At 34.5% G+C, this 21,831-nt stretch overlaps 1 protein-coding gene across 1 annotated transcript in view; it reads right to left on the bottom strand.

Annotated features, from left to right (window-relative positions):
- Positions 1-21,831, bottom strand: part of ADGRL4 (adhesion G protein-coupled receptor L4) — a 143,347-nt gene that overhangs the window by 56,965 nt on the left and 64,551 nt on the right. The window contains exon 3 of the mRNA XM_074221830.1: positions 8,822-8,974. Coding sequence (XP_074077931.1) covers positions 8,822-8,974 — 153 coding nt within the window. The remainder of the gene's footprint in view (positions 1-8,821; positions 8,975-21,831) is intronic.

Genomic DNA, 21,831 nt, shown 5'->3' with positions numbered 1-21,831 from the left:
TAAAGTCTCCTTGTCATTTATGTGAAAGTTACTTAAATTTATTCTCTTCTAAATTTCTAATGCTATTAATCTTACCATTTAGGTCATTTACACATTTTGAACTTAATGAGGTAGATAGTATAAGATGGTCTAGATCTGTTTTCTGCCAAATTGTTCTCAAGGTTTTCCCAGTATTTTTTATCAAAAAGAGAGCTCTTCCTTAAGCAGCTTGTGCTTTAAGGATTATCATGCATTATGTGATTGAGTTTTATTGTACCTGTACTTCTTCCTAAAATTTTTCTTATATTTATTTGTAATATCTTCCCAATAGACTATGAGGTCATATTGTTCCCTTTTTGTCCAGCTCTAAGATTCTTTGAATATCAGCCAATTCAGCTTTCCATTTCTGAGGAAGCAAGCACACCTTTCACCTGTCAGAGTAACAACATTATTACAAACTCTTAGTGTAGTTGCCCCCTAAACTTCATGTCTAAGCTTGAGCCCTAATGTAATTTTTATTCCAGTTTATATTTACTATTTCATTAACTGGACTATCACTTTATGTGTACAACCATTTGATGGCTCTACAGCCTAGAAATAGGAAGTTCTAAATATCACCAATAACTGAATTTCCTGATGTTGTTTTCATTCTACTCACACCCTAATCAGCTAGATATTTTCCAAAATTTACAATGAAAGTAAAAAAACAAGATATTATCTTGCTTGATAGGCAGAAAAAGGAAAAGGAATAAAAACAGTTCTCATGGAATTCAGCACTAAACAGTATGACCTTCCTAGCAAATGAAGATTTTGCATATATGTATGTATGTGTGTGTTTGTCTGTTTGGGGTCATAGAATAACTTTTGATATCTCATACTATTATCCAGATTATGTGGTCTTTTATTCAAAGGATTCGAAACCAGTCAGGGAACAAGAAACAATTCAATTTCTTCCAGAGATAGAAATAGATAATATCTACATGAATCAAAGTCTATGATTTCATTTGGGTAGGATATCTCTAATGTGAAGGCTTCCTTTCTCTAGTGTGGAACCATCAGCATGTCCTATGTGCTAAATGATTTATGAAGATTCTATTATTTGATCCTCATAATGACCCCATTTTACAAGTGAGAAGACAAACATAAATTAAGTAATTTGCTGAAGGTCATTCTGACAGTAAATGTCTGAGGCTGAATGTGAACTCTGAAGGTCTTACTGACCCAATTTTCAGGTCTCTATTGTATCTCTTGGGTGCCTCTGAGAGATGGATCTCACTATCTATAGTCTCTACTTATAGCTTAATAAACTCGTCCAATTGCAGTATCCTGGAACACAGAAGCTACTTGATTTACCTATATGCTACATAACTTTTGCTGTTGTTATGTCATGTTTGACTCTTCATAACCCCATGGACAATAGCACACCAATGCTATCCATGGGATTTTCTTGGAAAGATACTGGATTTATTTGGAAAGATACCTTTTCCAGTGCATTAAGGTAAAGAGGTTCAGTGACTTGCCCAGGATCACATAGCTAGTATGTGTCTGAAACTAGATTGAAACTCGGATCATTTGACTTCAGGCTCAGTGATCAATCCATTGAGACGTGAGTACTTCTGTTATATAGCTAGTAGGAGCCAGAATACCGGATTTGAAGCCAGTTCTTGACTCTAAGGCTAATTATGCCACGTTGACTGTCTTCTTCTATGGGAGTTTTTTATTTCCTATTTACAGAGAATTCTAATGACTATAATTATCAGACCTGTCAAGCTTACACATCTACCAGCATTTGGAATTAGCTGAAATCCAGGGAAAAGAGGCATACTTATATAAGGTGGTAATAGATGTATTTCTTTGTTCAAATTCCCTGAGGATGATCAAAGTACACAAAGAAAATTACTACAGGATTGAAAAAGAGAAATAGTTGCATGGCTGCCAAAGAAAGGTAATCCTTAAGGACAGCAAAAATTGGTGAGAAATAGCATTTTTCCAGAGAACCTGTTTTGCACTGTAATCCTAAAAATAATCCATCAAACAAAACATACGTAAAAGCTTGAGCTGTTGGGGGGGTGGGTACAGAATTTCAATACAAACAACTCTCAGTGCCCTAGACTAAGAGTATTTAAAGTAGAACTCAGGGGGAAAGAAAATAATTTGCAAAGTATTAGTGCCATTTTACAAAATTGCATTAAAGGAACATTGTTAAAATGGATTTTGAGATAACAAATGCACTATCCTCAAAATAATTTTGTTCTTTTTTAACTCATCTAATTTGATAGAACATCTCTCTCTTCTCTCTGTTCTCTCTCTCTCTCTCTCTCTCTCTCTCTCTCTCTCTCTCTTCCCCCATCTCTGTCTCTCTCTGTCTCTCTCTGTCTCTGTCTATATCTTTCTCTCTCTCTTTCTGGCTTTGTCTCTGTCTCTTTGTCTCTCTCTGTGTCTCTCTCTGTCTGGTAAGTTATCATCAAGGGCTGAATAAGGTGGTTCCTTAAGTAATAAAAGTAAGAAGGATTCTTGAAACAAAATATGGGAATGGAACAGCATTAAAAATATATTAAATTAATAATCATTAAATAAACAATTTTATAATAAATAAATAATTTAAATAAATTAAATATCTAGTGATAAAGATGTTAAGGATCAGAATTTTTTCCTTTTTTGTAACTGAATCACCTGTGTCTACAGTGGTTAGTTGGTTGGTTCTTGCCCTTTGTTATTGAAGATTAAAACAATATCACTATAATTCTAGTTGTAAATGATAATTAAAGGAAAATTCTCCATTTTAGGTGGCAGGTCTTTCCTGATGGCAAATTAACAAAATATAATCTTCTGTGGGGGATTAAGATTGAGATATGGTAAATTTTCTGACCAAGAATTTTATGCATTGAAAATTGTAAGTTAAAGTAGTTGATTTCTTTAGAGTTGAAATATTAGTTCCTATTTAGAGGAACAAAGCACTCTGCTGACATTTACTTGAAAATTTCAAATAGGAAACATATTTAAATATGAGTGCAAAGAATACCAGATTAGGAGTCATAGGACTGGGTTGCCAGCCCTAACTGGTCAATTTTAAACACCTCTACTCTTTGGGCAGGTGGGTGGCACAGTATCTAAATTGTTGGATCTGGATTCAGGAAGACTTCTGAGTTTAAATATAGCACTGACACTAGCAGTATGACCTTGGGAAAGTCACTTAATTGTTGCCTCCATTTCTCCATTTATAAAATGAGATAGAGAAGGAAATGGCAAACTACTTCAGTATCTTGGCCAAGAAAAACCTCAATTTGGGTCATGAAGATTTTGAAAACACTGAACAATTCCAAAGAACAATCTTGTTTTATTTCCTATAAATTTAAAATAAGAATACTTTTCTGGATAATGACAATAAAGATAATTTATAAAGTGCCTTAAGGTTTGCAAAGTTCTTGACATATATTATCTTACTTGAACTTCTTAGTCACCTTGTGAAGTAGGTTCCATTATTATGCATATCTTAATAGATGAGGAAATAAACTGAGAATAATCAACTGGCTTATCTAGGATCACAGAGTTAAGTCTGAGGTGGCATTTAATTTTGGATTTTCCTGACTCCAATTCTATTACTCTATTCACTTTACCAATTCAGCTTTTCATTATTGTTGTTACTGGTCAGATGTTTTCAGTTGTTTCTTAATCTTTAGGACCACAGTTGGTGTTTTCTTGGCAAAGATACTGGAGTGGGTTGCCATTTCCTTCTCCAACTCATTTTACATATGAATAAATTGAGGGAAACAGGTTTAAATGACTTGCCCAGAGTCACACTGTTAGAGTCTGACATCAAATGTGAACTCAGGTCCTCTTGACTAAAGACTTGATACTCTCTATCCACTGTACCATGTAACTGTCCTCTCTACCTAATTTGCAGTATAATAGATTTTGAAAAGTATAAAGCAGATTCAAGATACCATATCATCAGTTTCATCATCATGTCTTAAATGCTAGTTTATCCTTAAGATTGACATCACAATCATCATATTTTACATTTATGTAGCACTTTACTGTCTGTACAGCACTATTCAAATATTATTTCATGTGAGTCTCAAAGTGATTCTGAGAAGTAGGTGCCCTGGGATATTATTATGCCAATTTTAACAGATGAAGAAACTGAGGTTCAGAGAGTTGAAGTAAACTATCCATTCTTACACCAACATAGGGTAGTTGCTATTGAGATACCTGTAGTTTTTTCTTTTTTTAGTTTTGCAAGACAATGGGGTTAAGTGGCTTGCCCAAGGCCACACAGCTAAGTAATTGTTAAGTGTCTGAGGCCGAATTTGAACTCAGGTACTGACTCCAGGGCCAGCGCCTCTATCCACTGTGCCACCTAGCCACCCCAAGAGATACCTGTAATTCTAAAATTTCATTCGAAATATTTTTGATTTGTATATCCACAGATATAATAGGCACTTAAAAAGCATATTGATTGATTAATTACTATATTTTAATTTTATATACTCTTAATTTCTGATTATATTCCTCCTCCATCCCTCAAACCATTAGGTCAATTTTTAGGTCCTCATATTTTAAGAATGAATGAGATGCATAATAGTGGTGTGAAAATTGTCAAATTGGTTAATGAGAAATATCATTTCCAATCAAACCTCAAACATCACTTCACCAGTTAGCTTCTCAGTTTTCTCAAGTCTAAGATGAGGATAATAACACTAGCATTATTTATTGCATAAGGGTTTTTGTGGGTAAAGCACTTTGGCAATGTTAAAGCAATATGGAAATTTGAGTTATTCTAAAGAACTTGATTCTCTAGCACAGGGTGAGAATATTATAATGGACAGAACCAAAAATTGATTCTGAAGATCATCTATTAAGATAAGATACCAGACACTGACTTTTTTTTTTGAAATAAACAACCAAGCTTTCGAACTCTACTAGAGAGAACACAATTTCAATGGACTGGCCAGGTTGTTTAAATGCCAAATGTATGCTTGCCCAAAAAATCGTTTTATAGAGCACTCACACAGGGCAAATGCTCACAAGGTGGTTAGAAAAAGCCATAGGAGGACACTTTCAAGGTCTCTTTTAAGAACTTTGGATTGATTGTGCTGCAATGGAGACACGGGCACAGTACCACCCAGCATGGCATGCCCTCATTAGAGAAGCTGCTGTGCTCTATGAGGAGATTCGAATTGAAGGAGCTCAAAAGAAACATGAGGTGCACAGATTTAGAGAATTCAACCCCAACTGTTCATATGACCTGTACTAGCACATTCTAAGTTCATGTTGGCTTGATTAGCCATAGTCAGACATACTGTTAAGACTCTAATAGAGTGATGCTGTTTTAGTCTTCTTTGAGAACGAAGGACAACAAGAAGAGAAGATGTAATAATTTTGTCATTATGGCTTCCCAGGTGCTGGATGAAACTCTTCTTTTGGTTTGCTGGATGATTTTGGTTCAAGATAACATCTTTGAGTCTGCTTCTTTTATCAGTAACATCAGGAGAACAAAGCAAATGAACTCTATGATTCTTTCTAGTCCTAGAATTCTAGTATCCTACATTATTTACTATTGAGTACCTTGTGGGTTGCTAAGTGGTGGTAAATTGATTGATGAGAACTTCTCAAGTTTCAAAAAAAAAGTTAATTTTAAAGGTCAAAGAATGAGAGTCACCAGAAAATCTGATTCTGAAAACTGTGCCAATAAAAATCCCTGAATATCTCCCTTCCCCATCAGAATCCAATTCAGACCTCTAGCCCCTAGTGAATTCAGTTGTTGATTTTCAGTAAACGAACAAATTACAATGTAAGAACATTTTCACAATGTCCTCCAGATAGCCTGTTTATTATAAACACAAGTTTAGAATAATCTTCCATTGGCATAGGGAATGAATTTATCTTTTTCATAGGAAATCAAATATTTTCTGAAGATATCTTCATGAACCTGAACTAACTCACTAAACAGTACCATGGGGTCATGCATATTCCATAGGCGTGTCACTTAACAACAAGCTCATAACAAAAGCAAAAGGAGAATCTGCCACACAGAAATCGAACCTGAATATTTTTTAGCACCCACTGGGGCCAACATCTGAATACAAATTTATAAAACTCAGAACATGAGCAACAACTTGTGACCAGAATATATTTTGTTTCTTGGGCATAACAGATCAATTTTTCAAATTTAATATTTATTCAATTTGTTGCAACTGCACCCTAGGCCACAAGACCTCAGAGCTTTTTAAAATTATTTTCTCTGCATGTTATTTGATTTGGTTTTCACAGTATAAATTCTTCCTACTCCTCAAGTCATTGGAAAAACTAATACTGTAAGGCAACTTATTAAATATAAGGATGGTTTGAAGGAACTAGATATATTTATCCTTGAGAAGAGAAGACTTGGTTGGGGCGGGGACATGATAGGTACCCTTAAGATTTTGAACTGTCATATAATCACAGAATTTGAGAATTATGAGTCTTCAAATGCCATCTAGTCCAACCCATACTCAAAACAAAATCATCACTATACTATGCCCAAGAACTGTTCATCCATTCTTTCCTTGACAGCCTCCAATAAAGTGGATTCGCTTTTGGATAGCTCTAATTGTTTGTTAGTTTTCTCTGACATGGAAACTAAATTAGAATTTAGTCTTGACTCTTTTATCTTTGCTTTTGCTTTTTTCCTATGAGACTAAATGGAACATTTCAGATGATTCTTTCTCATGGCACTTTTTGAATATTTAAAGGTAACTATCTTTGCTTGACTCCTTTCTAATATTATCCATTCAATAACCAACCCTTGGATGACATGGACTCAAATATATTCATTATCCTGGTTGTCATCTTTAGACACTCCAGTTTATCAAGGTACTTTCTAAAATATAGCACTCAGAACTGAACAAAATTGAATAAAGCAAAACAAAAGGTCCAGATGTAGTCTGATCAAGGCATTTCCTTTCTTGGCTCCAGTACTGACCCTATACATCTCTACTTTTCTCTAGGGACCTTCTCACCCTGGAAGATGGATCCAACTTTGCTTTCGCCCTGGTGAGATGATTATTAAATTTGTAGTGTGAGTGCTTACACCACAGAAAATGGTAAATATTCAGAGATTGACAAATGATACAAAACAGGACTTTATTATTTCATTGATTTTCTAGGCTTAAGAAAGGAATAGAGAAAATATTAATATTGTGAGTGAAAATTGTAAGTTCATAATAGCAATCCTTCCCACCTCCCAAGGACTGGTTATTCAACATTTACCAGTATACTCCTGTCTCTACCCTCCAGGGCTCACGTAAGATTGTTAAAATTCGCCTACCTCCATACCCTCCATTTAAGGAACTGCCAGAATTATCCATTTACTTTTATCTTTTCTCTACTCCTGATTCTACAGACTTCTCTACCTCACCTCTCATTCCTGATGTTTCAATTTCCTTTTTTTGGTGCTTTTCAACTGAATTAGAATGTAAGTTCCCTGAGGGTTGATATTATCTTTAATTTTGCCTGTATTTGTATTACTGGGATTTAATTTAGGCAGTTAGATATTTAAGCATAGAATCAAAAAGAGATCATTCTCAGATATTAGTTTTGTGATCTGTGGGCTGTTTTTTTTTTTGGCCTTAGTTTCCCTAACTATGGGATGATGATTATGATACTTATCTACCTTTCTGTGTTGGAAGATTCAAATAAGATACTGTTTATAATATTAAGAAGTACTTAATTAATGCTTGTTTCCTTCCTTTCTTAGTTTCTCTGTCTCCATCTCTGTCTCTCAAATCTCTTTCTTTATCAAACTATTATAGTGGGATAATCACTTCTTTATTCATGGAAATTATGCCTCCCAGATCACATTAGTTTTTCTTGGTCTTCCAACACATAAAAGACTCATTCAGCTTGTAATCTACTAAAAATCTCAAGATCTTTTTTTGGACAAACTTGTCTAGGCATTTCTTTTCAATCTTACATCAATGAAGTTGTTTGGTTTTTTTTTTGAAACCAAGAGAACAGAACAAATTCATCCCTATTTTATCCCTGTCAACAGGAGATCTCTAGCTGTCAACATCTTTTAGATTCTATTTCTGTTATGCTGGATATTAAATACTCACTCTCTAAGCTTTGTCTCATCTGCAAATTGGACAAAAATGGTTTCTAGGTTTAATCTAAGTCATGGATAAAAATGTTAAAAAACAAAAGGCAAGGTAGAGATCCCCAAGGCACTTCACTGGGGACCTCTTGCCAAATGGCAATAAAGCATTAATGACTACTCATTTGAGTCCAGCTATTCAACCAATTCTTTATCCTCTAGTCAACACATCTTCATTTTTCCAAATCAGAAAATATTTATAAAGTGTTTAGTAAAGTGTCTAGCACACTGTAGGTGCTTCATAAATATGTAAATATTCCCTTACCTTACTCTTAGAATAGTAAGTATAGTATGACTAATTTTATCAAGCATTTTGTTAAAATATAATGATTGACTGTCTACTTATAACAGAATTTGTTAGCATTGGGTCCCTGAACTTTTGTTAAAATTTCATAATGTATTTCAATACAATTTTTTTTTCCTTTCAATCCTAGCCTTTTAATTTTATGCTTTAACATTTTTCTGAGAAAAGGTTTTTGGACTTGGACTATCAAAGAGGTCCATTACCCCCCCCCAACCTCCAAAGATGAAGGGATATTCTTCATGTTGGACTATATTACCTGCAATGTCTTTTCAACCTTAGTAATTTTATTAAACTGTCTATATTGATAGGAAATCTCCAATTTAAATTTCCAAGTAGACACTAGGAGGATCTGTCTCATAAGGAAGAGTTATATGAAATGAAGCACTATTTTAAAGACAACTTACCTATGCAAGTTGTCCCATCATTAGTTACAAACTTGTCTTGGGAGTTGCTGGATGTAAAGCCAGGTGCACACATGCAGAAATAACTCCCCTTTGTATTAGTGCAGTTGGCATTCTCACCACAAGGCAGTGTAGAATTTTCACACTCGTTATCATCTGGGAAAATATTAAATGAAAAGTCATGTAATTTTTAATTCCTGAAAATATGTTACTTGAACATAATTGAAAGTATGCTCCATTATTTTTCAGCATCTTAATTTGATGATTTCATTTGTTGAAAATGGAGAATAAAAACAGAAAAAAAAATCACTATTAGCAGATAATGCATAGTATACATAAAACCCCAAGAGAATATTGGAGAAACCAAGTAAAACTATTAATAGCTTTTGTAAAGTGGCAGAATAAAAATGAAATACTAAAACAATCACCAGTATTTCATAAAATATTAACAAAACCCAGAAAATAGCAATAAAAGAAATTCCATTAAGTATAACTATCAAATGCATAAAATATCTGGAAGCTAACTCACCAGTACATATTTAATGTTTATATGAATACAACTGAAATACACACTATATTAGGTGAAAAATAGGGCTCAAAAGGGGAAGAGAGGTATCCTGAGCTCATGGTTCTGCTGTTAGAGCCAGCATTTGAATAAACCTTTAGAATGTTCAAAATGTTTTAGATATCGTAACTCATTTGATCCTTACAGCAACCCTGTGAAGTAACTGCAATTATTATACCCATTTTACAGATGAAAAAATGGAGACTGATAAAGGTTAAATAACTTGTCAGGGTCACAAAGCTAGTAAGTATCTGAGACTTGATATTAATTCAAGTCTTCTTGATTCTGGAGCCAATACTCTATCTACTATGTGACATAGCTGCTATACAAATACGACAAACATGGTAAATTGATTTACAGATTTATTTCTATATCAGTTAATTAGTCAGTACTTTCCAATGGAATAACTAATTCAACAGTGAGGAAACATTTGCAAAATTCCTGGAAGAAGAACTCCTTTCTCTTACATTTACTGTGTATGTGACCCTGGTTAATAAACCTCCCTGAGTCTCTGTTTCTAATCTATAATATGAAATAAAAATAATTAATTTCCACCAAGTTCTCTTCTAACTCTAGATCTTTGATACTATAAAATTCCCAGAATTATAAAGGAAATGATGAAAAAACAATTTAGGAGTAAAGGAAATATAGTATTACTAGACAGATTGTATGAAAGGCAGTAATCATTTAGAACTATTTGGTACTGGTCAAAGAGCATAATTCTCACCTAAAACATTCCAACCCTCATCTCTGTTTCCTTACAAAGAGATCAGTTCATCCTATATGAGGCCTATGCCTTTCCTGTAATTATCTTATATTTCATTTGTCTATATTTTATACATATATCTGCATATATATACATATATACATATTTTTATGTGCATATACAGTTTCCCCAATTCATTGCAAGATCCTTTGGTCAGTGACTATTAATTGTTTTTCTTTTTATTTCCAGTGATGTCTATAGCACAGAAGGTGCTTGATAGATGCCTGTTTGGTTGGTTGATTAAGAATCACAAATGTGAGGGAAAGTTAAAGATAATACTTAGATTTCAAGCATGGGTGAATAGGAAACACTGGTTTCACTAATAAAAAATTGTGACGTTATAAGGAATATCCACTTTTAACTGACGAAAAGTTCTGTGTTGTATTTGTGGAACTGGAGGTTCCACCAGCATACAAGCAATGATAAGTTGACAGTCAGAAATGAGTTGAAAAGTTGAAAAGAAATCAGGGTTAGAAAGAGAAATTTGAGCATCTTTTTGGTTGAAGGACTAGCTGGAACTATGTTGATAAATCAAATACCAAGGGACAAAAGAGAAGAAAGCAAATGACATAATCTCAGGGAACTCCCAGCTTCAGGGACCAATTTGGGGACTAAACAGAAAAAGGACAATGGTCAGGACAGAATAGGACCAAAAGTACACATTGATTTTAAGTGACAAAAATCCCTAACCACTGAGATAGAAGTTGAGTATGAGGACAGAGAAAAGGTCATTAGTTTTAGCAGTAAAGAAGTCACTGGTAACATTTGAGGAAAACAAGTTTCTCTCCAGTGACCTTAGTCCCTAGTGGACAGATTATGTTCTTAGGGACTTAACCTTTTCATTTCTAGATCCCCGATTTTGAAGGTCCTTTCTACTGAATAGTAAATATTTCATGTGGCCCCACTACATGTAGGATGGCTCCAGCCATACTTTATTTTTACTTCTTGGGCATCTACTCTTCAGTTGCTTTGGTGTCATTGTAGTTTGCATCATCCAACTCCTCTTGATATTTCAAATTCCAGAAGCATAATCAAATTAATATTGCCATTAATCTTAGAAAGGATATAGCAAACTATGTCCTTAGGACTTTCCTCATTATGCCTGTAACTTCTTTTTTTATTATATAAATAAAAATATTTTATTTGTTTTCCAACTATATACAATAGTAGTTCTATCTATCATTTTTGATAAGGTTTTAAATTTTACACATTTTCCCCATCCTCTCTTCCCTCCCTTCCCCCACTACAGAAGGCAGTCTGATAATCTTTACATTGTTTCTAAGGTATACATCGATCAAAACTGAATGTGTTGAGACAAAAATCATATCCTTGAGAAAAAATAGAGATAGCAAAATTATGTCATACCTAAGAAATTTTTTTGTAAAATTTTGTAAAAAAATTGAAAATACCTGTAGCTTCTACAAAACCCAATATATCACTCTTCTATACGTCTTGGCTCATTTTATTAGAATGTAAAATCATTGAGAGCAGGAGCTATCTTCACTTTTGTCTTAACATGGTGCTTAGCACATACTATGTATTAATTAACATTTTTTTATTTATTCATTCAATTTCCAGAAAGTTCCAAGAAAGGAAGTTTGAGGGCAAGGGATGACAAGACTGGTTTGGGAAAAAAGATGCAGGAGATATAAACCTCATTTCAATAAATTTGGTTGCTGAAATGAATGAAATAAATTAGAATTTAACTATGGAAGAGAAGACTCAAGGAAAGAATATTTTTAAGTCTAGGTCAACTGAATGGTGGTATGAAAGATGATTGAAATTAAGAGTCATGGAATTTTTGATCCATGCTGACTCTGCCACTTATTACCCAAAATGTCTTTCATCTTTAAATATCCAATCCTTTAAACAGGACTTAAACATTTAAGATTGTAATCCACAATAGTGAAAGGTGCATTTATAAAAGAATGAAAGCAATAGTCCTTCAAATTTGGAAGGAGCAGTGGTGAATATGTTTGTAAACATGACATGGGACAGAGGGAAACAAAATTTGAGTCAATGAACATGATTAAGCACTTACTATCTATTTTGTCAGACTATACAAAATTTGGGAAATACAAAGAAAGACATTCTTTGGTCTTAAGGACTTATGAAATTGGTGGTGAGGTTTTTTCAGTAACATAACTCTGTGATCCCATTTGGAGTTTTCTTGACAAAATACTGGAGTGGTTTGCCAATTCCTTCTCTATCTCATTTTACAGATGAAGAAATGGAGGCAAACAGAATTAAATGACTTGCCTAAAGTCACATATCTAGTAATTTTGAGACTGGATTTGAACTTGCTTTTCTGACTCCAGGTTTAGTTCTCTATTTGTACCACCTACATGCTCTATGCCCTAAGGAACATTAAAAAAAATCTGGAGGACTTGGAAGGGATGTGGCCAAGTATTTAATATCTGTAACATTGCTTCTCTAGGATCATATGTCTGTGGTGGAATAGGGGGCTGTATTATATTATGTTCAAAATAGGATTAAGACTATATAGGAGACTGAAAGATTACTCTTGGCATAGGTCAGAACTTCATTTTCCTTTCAGATATATGGGAAAGAGGTAGAGTGAGAGAAGAGATAGAAAGTTATAAGGTATGATGAAAGGTGGTTGAAGGATCTAAAGGTAAGGAGAAGGTAAAGCTATTTACTGTGAATATAGTAGAAGGGATATAGCATCTGATGATATCCTAATAAGATGAGTCTTATATGAGTCATAAGAACATCAGGTATATTTATCCCCAGATAACTATGTTGTCTTAGAAATTTTTATGTTTTAATTAATATTCTCTGAAAATGTATTTATCTAAAAATTAAAGTCTTTTCTCACAATCCTTCAGAATCATCCTTGTCAACTGAAACTGAGAAGGAAACAGAGACTAGAGTCAGTTCTCATTTGTATTATCTAACCTAATATAATACTTAATGAAAAGCAGTAATTAATCTACCAGTAATGATTATCTAGGACTGTCACTACTTCTAATCAGTTCATTTTTACCCCAATCTTTACCCTCCATGGTAGCTTTTTTCTTGCCAATATTGCCCGGTTTAGGTTGTCAGTTTCTATGTTAGATATGGAACTTTTCACCTTCCATCACATTCCTGGTCAACCCCTCTGATTCCTCCTCTCCCCCCACCCTGTGTTCTAATTCTCCAAAATTTTGAGAATATTATGAATGGATTTCTCCTTTGGCCTTATCATATTTCATGTCATAATTATATTCATTTGGAAACAATTCATATCCACAGCAGAATTTAAGGACTCAATAGAATTTAAAAATTTGGTGAGATGCATAATTGTTTTTATGTTTGCATCTCCAGAGCCTAGCACATTGTGATTATAGCTAAAATGTGAGTATCTCTAGAGCTTGCAAAGCATAGTGTATATCATGTGATCGATCATCACAAGAACCCTGTGAAAGTGGTGTTAATACTATTCCCATTTTATAGATGATACAACTGAGGCTGAGTGAGGCTAAATGATTCATCTAAGGTCACATAAGGATCTGAGGAATAATTTGCACTCAGGTCTTCCCAACTTTAAGTCCAATATTCCATATACTATGCCAATTAATTCCTTGGCTAAGAAATATTTATCACATTGATTGAATTCCTTTATCTTGAAAGTAGCATTCATTTCTTCATTTAAAAATGATTCTTAAAAATTTTCAAAATGCAAGGTACTTAGACTTCCACTAAAGCAATTTTAAACCACTCTATTTCTTTCTTTTAAGCATTTTTTATTTATTTTATTTTATTCTTCAGAGAGAAAAAGTTTACTTCAGTCTGTGTTCAGATTCCAATGGCTCTGTCTCTGGGATGAATTGCCTTCTTTATCATGAGTCCACCAAAGAAATTGCTTCAATATTTTTCCCACAGCTGCTATTACTAGCTGTATTTCCCTCTACTCTATTCCTCTCCATTCTCATTTACTCTATTCTCTCTCTCTCCTTTCACCCTGTCCCTGTTCAAAGTGTGTTGTATCTGAGTATCCTGTCCCACAATCTTCACTCTGTAATTCACCTATTCCACCTCCCCCTTTCCCCCTTATCTCATCCCTTTCTTCTCATTTTTCTCTTAGATTAGATAGATTTTTATACCCTATTAAATGTGTATGTTATTTCTTCTCTGAGCCATTGATGAGAATGAAGGCTTATTCATTCCCTCTTGCCTTTCCTCATTCCACTCCATTGAAAAAGCTTTTTCTTGGGGCAGCTAGGTGGCATAGTGGATAAAGCACCGGCCCTGGAGTCAGGAGTACCTGGGTTCAAATCCGGTCTCAGACACTTAATAATTACGTAGCCGTGTGGCCTTGGGCAAGCCACTTAACCCCATTGCCTAGCAGAAACCTAAAAAAAAAGCTTTTTCTTGAATCTTATGTGAAATATCTTAGCCCCTTCATCCTCTCCTTTCTCTTCTTGCCAGTTCTTTCCTTTATCACCCATTGATTCCATCTTTTTTACTATATTATACCATTATGTTCAGCTCCTTCCTGTGCCTACATATGCTCTATATATGTTCCTTCTAACTGCTCTTATAAATGAGAAAGTTCATATGAGTTATCAGTATCTTCTTCCCATGCAGGAACACACACATGTTTCAGTATCATTAAGTTCCTCATAGGTAGTCCTTCTCATGCACCCCCTCTGTTTTTCACCTGAGTCCTATACTTGGAGATCAAACTTTCCATTCAGCTCTGGTTGTTTCAGTAGGAAAGTTTGAAAGTTCATCTTTTCCCCTGAAAGAGGATGTTCAGTTTTGCTGGGTAGTTGATTCTTGGTCATAAACCAAGATCTTTTGCCTTCCAAAATATCATATCCCAAGCCCTACAAGCCCTTGGAGAAGTTGCCAGATCCTGTGTAATCCTGACTATAGAGGCAAGGTAGTTGAATTACTTGTTAGCAGCTTTTAATATTTTCTCTTTGATGTGAGAATTTGGGAATTTGGCTATAATATTCCTGGGAGTTTTTCTTTTGGGATATCTTTTAGGAGGAGATATGTGAATCTCCTAAATTTCTATTTTACCCTCTGCTTCTAGGATCTCAGGGCAATTTTTCTCTATTATTTCTTGAAAAACGAAGTCTAGCCTCTTTTCCTGGTTGTGACTTTCATGTAGCCCAATAATTATTAAATTATTTCTTCTGGATCTGTTTTCAAGGTCAGTTGTTTTTCAAATGAGATATTTCATATTTTCTTCTAATTTTTGTTTTTTTGAAAGAGTTTTATTTCTTGCTTATTTCTCACAAAGTCACCAGCTTCCTTTAGTTCCATTCTGTATTTGAAGGAGTTATTTTCTTCAGGGAGCTTTTTATCTCTTTTTTCCAGCTAGTCAGTTCTGCTTTTTAAGGCATTCTTCTCCTCATTTGCCTTTTGAGTTGCTTTTTTTTCCATTTGGCCTAAACTGCTTTTAAACATATTATTTTCTTCAGTATTTTTTGTATTTCTTTCACCAAACTGCTGATTTGATTTTCATGATTTATCTACATCTCTCTTATTTCTCCTCCCAATTTTTCCTCTACCTCCCTTAATTGCTTTTCAAAGTCTTTTTGAGGTCATCCACAGCCTGAGCCCATTTTCTATTTCTCTTTGAGGTTTTGGGTACAGAAGTTTTGATTTTGTCATCCATTGAATCTTTCATGGGACCACAGTAATTTTTATATGGTCAGATTCTTCTTTTTCTGTTGTTTGCTCATTTCCTCAGTCGATGACTGATTTACCGCACTTCCAAGGCTTTGGAGGGTTTTGGGGACAACCCACAGGGACCTTAATTCTTCCAAGGTCTTATGAGAGGTTTTCTTGCCTGAGTTTTGGTTTGTGGATGACCACAGACCCTCCCCTCTGCCCTGGAGCTGTGAGGAGAGTTCCTGCTAGGCTATAGTGGTATGGGAGTCCAAACTGTAACCTGGATTTGAATGTGGGCAAATAGCTGAGACCTGACCCAGGGAGAACAGAGGGAACCTCTGCAGTCACCCCCAAGCCCCTTACCATCTGTGGACTACACTCTGGAGGTTCAGGCTGGCTTCCCTAATTCCTGCTGTAGGTTCTCACCACAGGGCTGCTCTGAGGCTGGCATTCAGTCTGCACTCATTGTAGTGTGGCAGAGTTCTCTCTTCAAGCTGTTCCTGGTGGTTCCTGGGCCAGAAAATCTGGAAACTGCCCCCTCTTCCATGGACCCAGGTGCCCCAGATATCTAAGCACCCAGTCTGACTGTGCTGCACTGTGGTACTCCCAGTAGTGTTTTCCAGTCCCTGGTCCTGGTGAAACAAGCCTTTCCTGTGGAACTTCTAAGTTGTCTTGGACTGGGAAATTGTATCACTCAGTTTTCTGTGGGTTCTGCCCCTCTAAATTTTGGCTAGAGTCATAATTTGATGCCTTTTGGAGTTTTGGGGGGAACAAGTTTCCAGGAATTCCTATCTTCATGCCACCATTTTGGCTCTGCCCCTCAAGCATTCTTCACTGTATTTCTTAATAGATAATTTCACAAGTTCCTTTTAACACACTTCTGGTGTTGAGCCTCTCTGAATTTAGTTGGGTTGGTCTTGGAATGATAGTCTATATCAGTTGTTGTTTTCTTTTTTTCTGAAAACCTATGTAGTTTAGGATTAATCAAGACTTAGATTTGCACCTGTACAACCATGAAAGCCAAAAGTCACTTCCATAAAATAATGAGATTTTAGGGCAAGATTTTAGGCACTGTGATCAATAGAATGAATAATAGACCCTAGAGGCAGTACAGAGTGAGAAATGGAGACAATTTAGGATTTGGGAGTCAGGTACTTAGATTTAAATCATGGCTGAATCATCTCCTAATTGTGTGACCCTGGGCAAGTCATTCAACCTTAATATTGGTTTCTTCATCTGTAAAATAAAGGGGTTAGATTTATTGCCCTCTAAGAACACTAATAGTTCTAAATATATAATATTTTATATTGTCTATGAGCCAGTTAAATTTTCGGTCTTTGCTGTTCCTTACATGGTGCACATCATTTCCATGTCTGTGTCATTTCACATGTAATTCTCTATACCTAAAATGTACTTCCCTACATCCCTTGTTCTTCTCTTCCACTTGTTTCCCTAGTTTTCTGTAAATTCCAGATTAAATACTGTCTCTACCAGGAAGTCCTTCCTCATTCTCCCTTTCACAGTGATCCTTCAAAATTATCCTCCATACCCACACCCACACCCACACCCATACCCATACCCATACCCAGACCACCCCCACCCCCACTCACACCTACACACACACACACACACTCACTCACATATTGTGGCTCCTTTGATAGAATGCAAGCTTCCTGAGGACATTTCTATTTAACAAGTGCTTGCAGAGTGATTGCTAGATACAATTGAAGTATATGATTTGATCCTATGATAGCTAAGTATATCAACCCAGTTAAATATTCAATTGGTAAAGCAGGGACTAGTTGAATGTGAATTTTCCTATATCTTCTGCCTGAATTTTATCTCCTGGTATATTTTCAAACATACCCTAGACATGTTAGTGATTCAAAGAATAATTTTCCCACAGCTCTGTTAGGAGACTGTGAGTTAATGAAGGTGATCCACATTAAGATGGCAGGCAGCATTCACTGCAACCCTGTTCTCCAACCCTTCTACCTTCCCTTGCCTTCCCTTCCCTTCCCTTGCCTTCCCTTCCCTTCCCTTCCCTTTCCTTCTTTCCCTCCCTCCCTCCCCCTCCTCCCTCCCTCCCTCCTTCCCCCTTTCCTCCCTCCTTTCCTTCCTTCCTTCCTTCCTTCCTTCCTTCCTTCCTTCTTTCCTTCCTTCCTTCCTTCCTTCCTTCCTTCCTTCCTTCCTTCCTTCCTTCCTTCCTTCCTTCCTTCCTTCCTTCCTTCCTTCCTTCCTTCTTTCCTACCCTTTTCTCCCTCCCCCCACTCCTGTCCTGAGAATTCCACAAATATGATTGATTTCTTCTGTTTTGGGGAAATGTGTTCAATAATTAACCCAGTTTTGGGTTTGAATGAAATCTTAATTAATTTTAAAGTCAGAATCTGTGCTACTAACTAAATGTAAAATTATGCAAGATAAAGGGAGAAATGTATAAAAGTCAAATTTCCTAATTTAATATTAGATCATAATATGAGGTGAGCTATCTAAAATGGCATAACAGAGGATTATACATTTGAAACATGAATGGATAAATATAAGGAAATTCATTTATCAAAAACACCATTACTCATTACTTTATAACTGTAAAAAGTTTGTCATATTTTAAAATGTAAATTTTATATTTAATTTCTATGCAATTTATAACCATTGAATATCAATGTGAGAAGAATTAATGAATAACTAATCATTGATTCAAAGGAAATTTGTGTTCAACAAGGCCATCCAAAGTCTTTCTATATGTATAACTTTTTATTTTTTATTTTTGATGAGGAAAGGAAAGCAATATGAAAAAGGAAAAGGTCATTCCTATTCTAGGTGTAAATTAAATTTTTTTACTCAGTATTTGAAAGCACAATGACTATTTTATTATAATTCAGTTTCAATTAGCACCTTCTATTTTATTATGCATGGATACATTTATTTAAACATTCATGTGAAAATAATTTACTTAATAATGTAATCATTTATGAAATCAGGATACTAATTTTATCAACTTGGATATAATTAAAATATCTTAATAAAAATTAGTGAACCTTATTTCTCAAATTATATGTGGAATAACTTGTGAATTTTTTAAAATACAAAACATTCTAATCAAAAACAATTTTTATATGCAAACATTTTGCCTGTTTTTGTAAGAGAAAACAACTATCTGTGATTGACATGGTGGAGATGAAAACTGTTGTTCTAAATTCAAGATACACAATGAACAGTACATAATATGCAATTCACTTTGCTGTAAGTAATGCTCCAACTTAGGATTAAAGGAATTTGTCTCTCCATTTTATGACAGTCATTTAACTGAAAGTGACATTTATTGGGGGTATTAGATTTAAAAGTATTCAGAGACACTGTAGGAATCCCTGGTTTAATGTTGTAGAGGTTAAGTTGGATCAAAGGAGATGGAATAGATCCTTTTGAGAATGAAATTGTGATCTCATACAAATGATTACTATTTGAAGAAAAGGAATTTTGAGGGGAGCCTGATGCTAACTTTTCTTCGGGAGAAGTAAAAAGATTCCTTCAACGAATTTAAATTTTAAGCAAACAAAACAAATGGTTTACAGAAGACAGAAGACTGAAGCAAAGGAAGGTGACTCAAGAAGATTTTTTAAAAGTGGAATAGTATTATAAGAATGATCCAAAAAAATAAAATTTCACAGTTCTGAGTATTAACTAGCAATAGTAATAATAACAATAATAACAGCTTATATTTACTTTTTCTCACAATTTCAAATTTGTTCTCAGTCACTTATTAGCTGTGTGACTCTAAGTAAGTCACTTAACCCTATTTGCTTGAGTTTTCTCACCTATAAAATGAGCTGGCAAAGGAAACATAGTTGATGGAGTGATAGGCGAAACCTATGGGACCTCTCTCAAAATGATGGTTCAGATACATAAAACAAAATGCACAGATAATGAAAGAAACTAAGTATAGTAATTATAGTAATGTAAAATTATTAAAAATATTTTTAAAAATCCAAATTTATAAATCTAGTTTAGAAATCCTAGACTACAGTTTGACTCTTTTGAGGCATCTGTGTCACTTGTGACCTGATCAGCTCATTTTTGATTTATGAATCCCTTCAACCTTACATAGATATACATACCAAAAATTGCCGACACGTAATTATTTTTTCCTTCCAGTTTTACAATAGGCAAATCACAACCTCATAAAACTTAGAAAGGAATAGGTAGCCACTGAAATGAAAGAGACAGCCTTCCTTGAAATGATGGTTGTTATAAAGAACTTTTACATGCTAGCCACTATTTCCTGGTGCAACTTAGGTACATGCAAACAAGCATAATCATCAAATTTTCATTGGATCCTATGGAAGACAAGGAGGTGAATTACAGGGACTTGGTCTTGGATGCTATGTGAGAAGAGACTAAAGACCAAATGTCTATGTCACAACCATGGACAGCTCCTATTAGATTATTCTTTTAAATTTTATTCTCTAATATGAATGACAAAATAATGGGTGTATAATTCAATCAAGAAACGAACATTAATCCCCACTGAAGAATGCTTGCTTAGTTAGATATGAAGTTGTTTTTTTAATTATTAAAAAATCTAATAGAACAAGATCATTATTCTGAGAGTATTTAAATAGAGAATGCTAAGATTAAGAGATGGCTGAAAAAATTAATATAGTAAAAAGCTCTATTAGTTAATTTGACTGAAATAAAACACATTTTCAGTATTAGCTCAAAGGTGCAATGTTTGACATAAAATCTTATTCTTTAATATTTCAAGGATGCATGATTTCATTGGTACTGATAATCCCACCTCCCCAAAAGACCAAGCCTCTTTTTTTTTCCTTAGTGGTTCATTTTCTTCATTTTTTGTGACTAAAAACAAAACAATAAGAATCAGCTGTTAGGCTATGATGCAGCTCTCTAAAAAAAGATGCCTTGGATGCCTATCTACAGATAATCTTTTCATAATTAAAAGATAATTCAAAGTCAGTGCTTTGATGAAAGAATCTTGCCAAAACCTGTAATACATACACCTGTAGAAGTATCAGAGAGGGAGTATGATAGAAGTCCTAATCTATCTAATCTAAACCAGATCTGTAAAATAACACACACATTTGCATTTGTATGCATCATCATGGGGAAAATTTATCTTCTTAGACTATTTCATTATCAAGAGTAGTAGGGCAAGAAAAGTGATATCCAAATACAACATTTTTTTTGAACTGGATTAAATAATTAAATTCATAAATAACAATGAAAAAAGATGAGAGTTAAAACAACTCTGACATTCCAGCTCATATCCATAAGATTGATAAATATGTCAAAAAAAGAAAGCAAAAATAGGTACATTGGTTCAGAGTAGGTAGACTTATGAATCAGTATAATCACTATGGAAGACAAATTTGGTTTCCAAAATGTTTTCATTTGTGCTTTGCCACAAAACAAAACACTTTGCTTGTAATACAACCTGTGCACAAAACTTCCACATTTCCTTAAGGTACAATTCTATTTTTATCATTGTAGTACAATGGAAAGAATACTAGATTTTTAGTTATGGAATGTGGATCTATTAATTGTGTGACCTTGCTCTAGTCATTTACCCCTTATGTGCCTTGGTTTCCCTATCTATAGAATGAAGGAGTTGATCTAGATGATTTTTGAGATCCCTTCTTGAGCTATATCTCTATGTCTAGTGTGACTCTATTAACCTGTGATTTAGATGGTATGTATTCTTTCATTGAGTCAAGAAGGCTTCAGTTGGGGTTCAAGTTTGGGGATTCCTGTGCAGATTTAGGATGAGAAAAATACATGATTATTTTGATACAATTGATTTTGTTTTTTATTCTATTTTATGGGAGATTAAGAAACAGTTTTTATGAATTTAAAAATATTCTTAGAACAGGTCTATAGGTTGTACTGAACTGACAAAGTAGTGTGTGCCACAGAAAAAGTAAGAACTCTGATACAGGAGGACCTTAAAGGTTGCTATGACTTAAAACAATGAATAAAGGAGCCCATTAGCAGAGCAAATAAGAGGTCTTTTTAGTCTGGTGGGACTTAGCTCTT

The sequence above is a fragment of the Macrotis lagotis genome, chromosome 2 (assembly GCF_037893015.1).
Source record: "Macrotis lagotis isolate mMagLag1 chromosome 2, bilby.v1.9.chrom.fasta, whole genome shotgun sequence".
Taxonomy (NCBI): Eukaryota; Metazoa; Chordata; class Mammalia; order Peramelemorphia; family Peramelidae; genus Macrotis; species Macrotis lagotis.
Note: the sequence above shows the minus strand (reverse complement) of the source record. Positions and strands in the feature narration are given on the sequence as shown.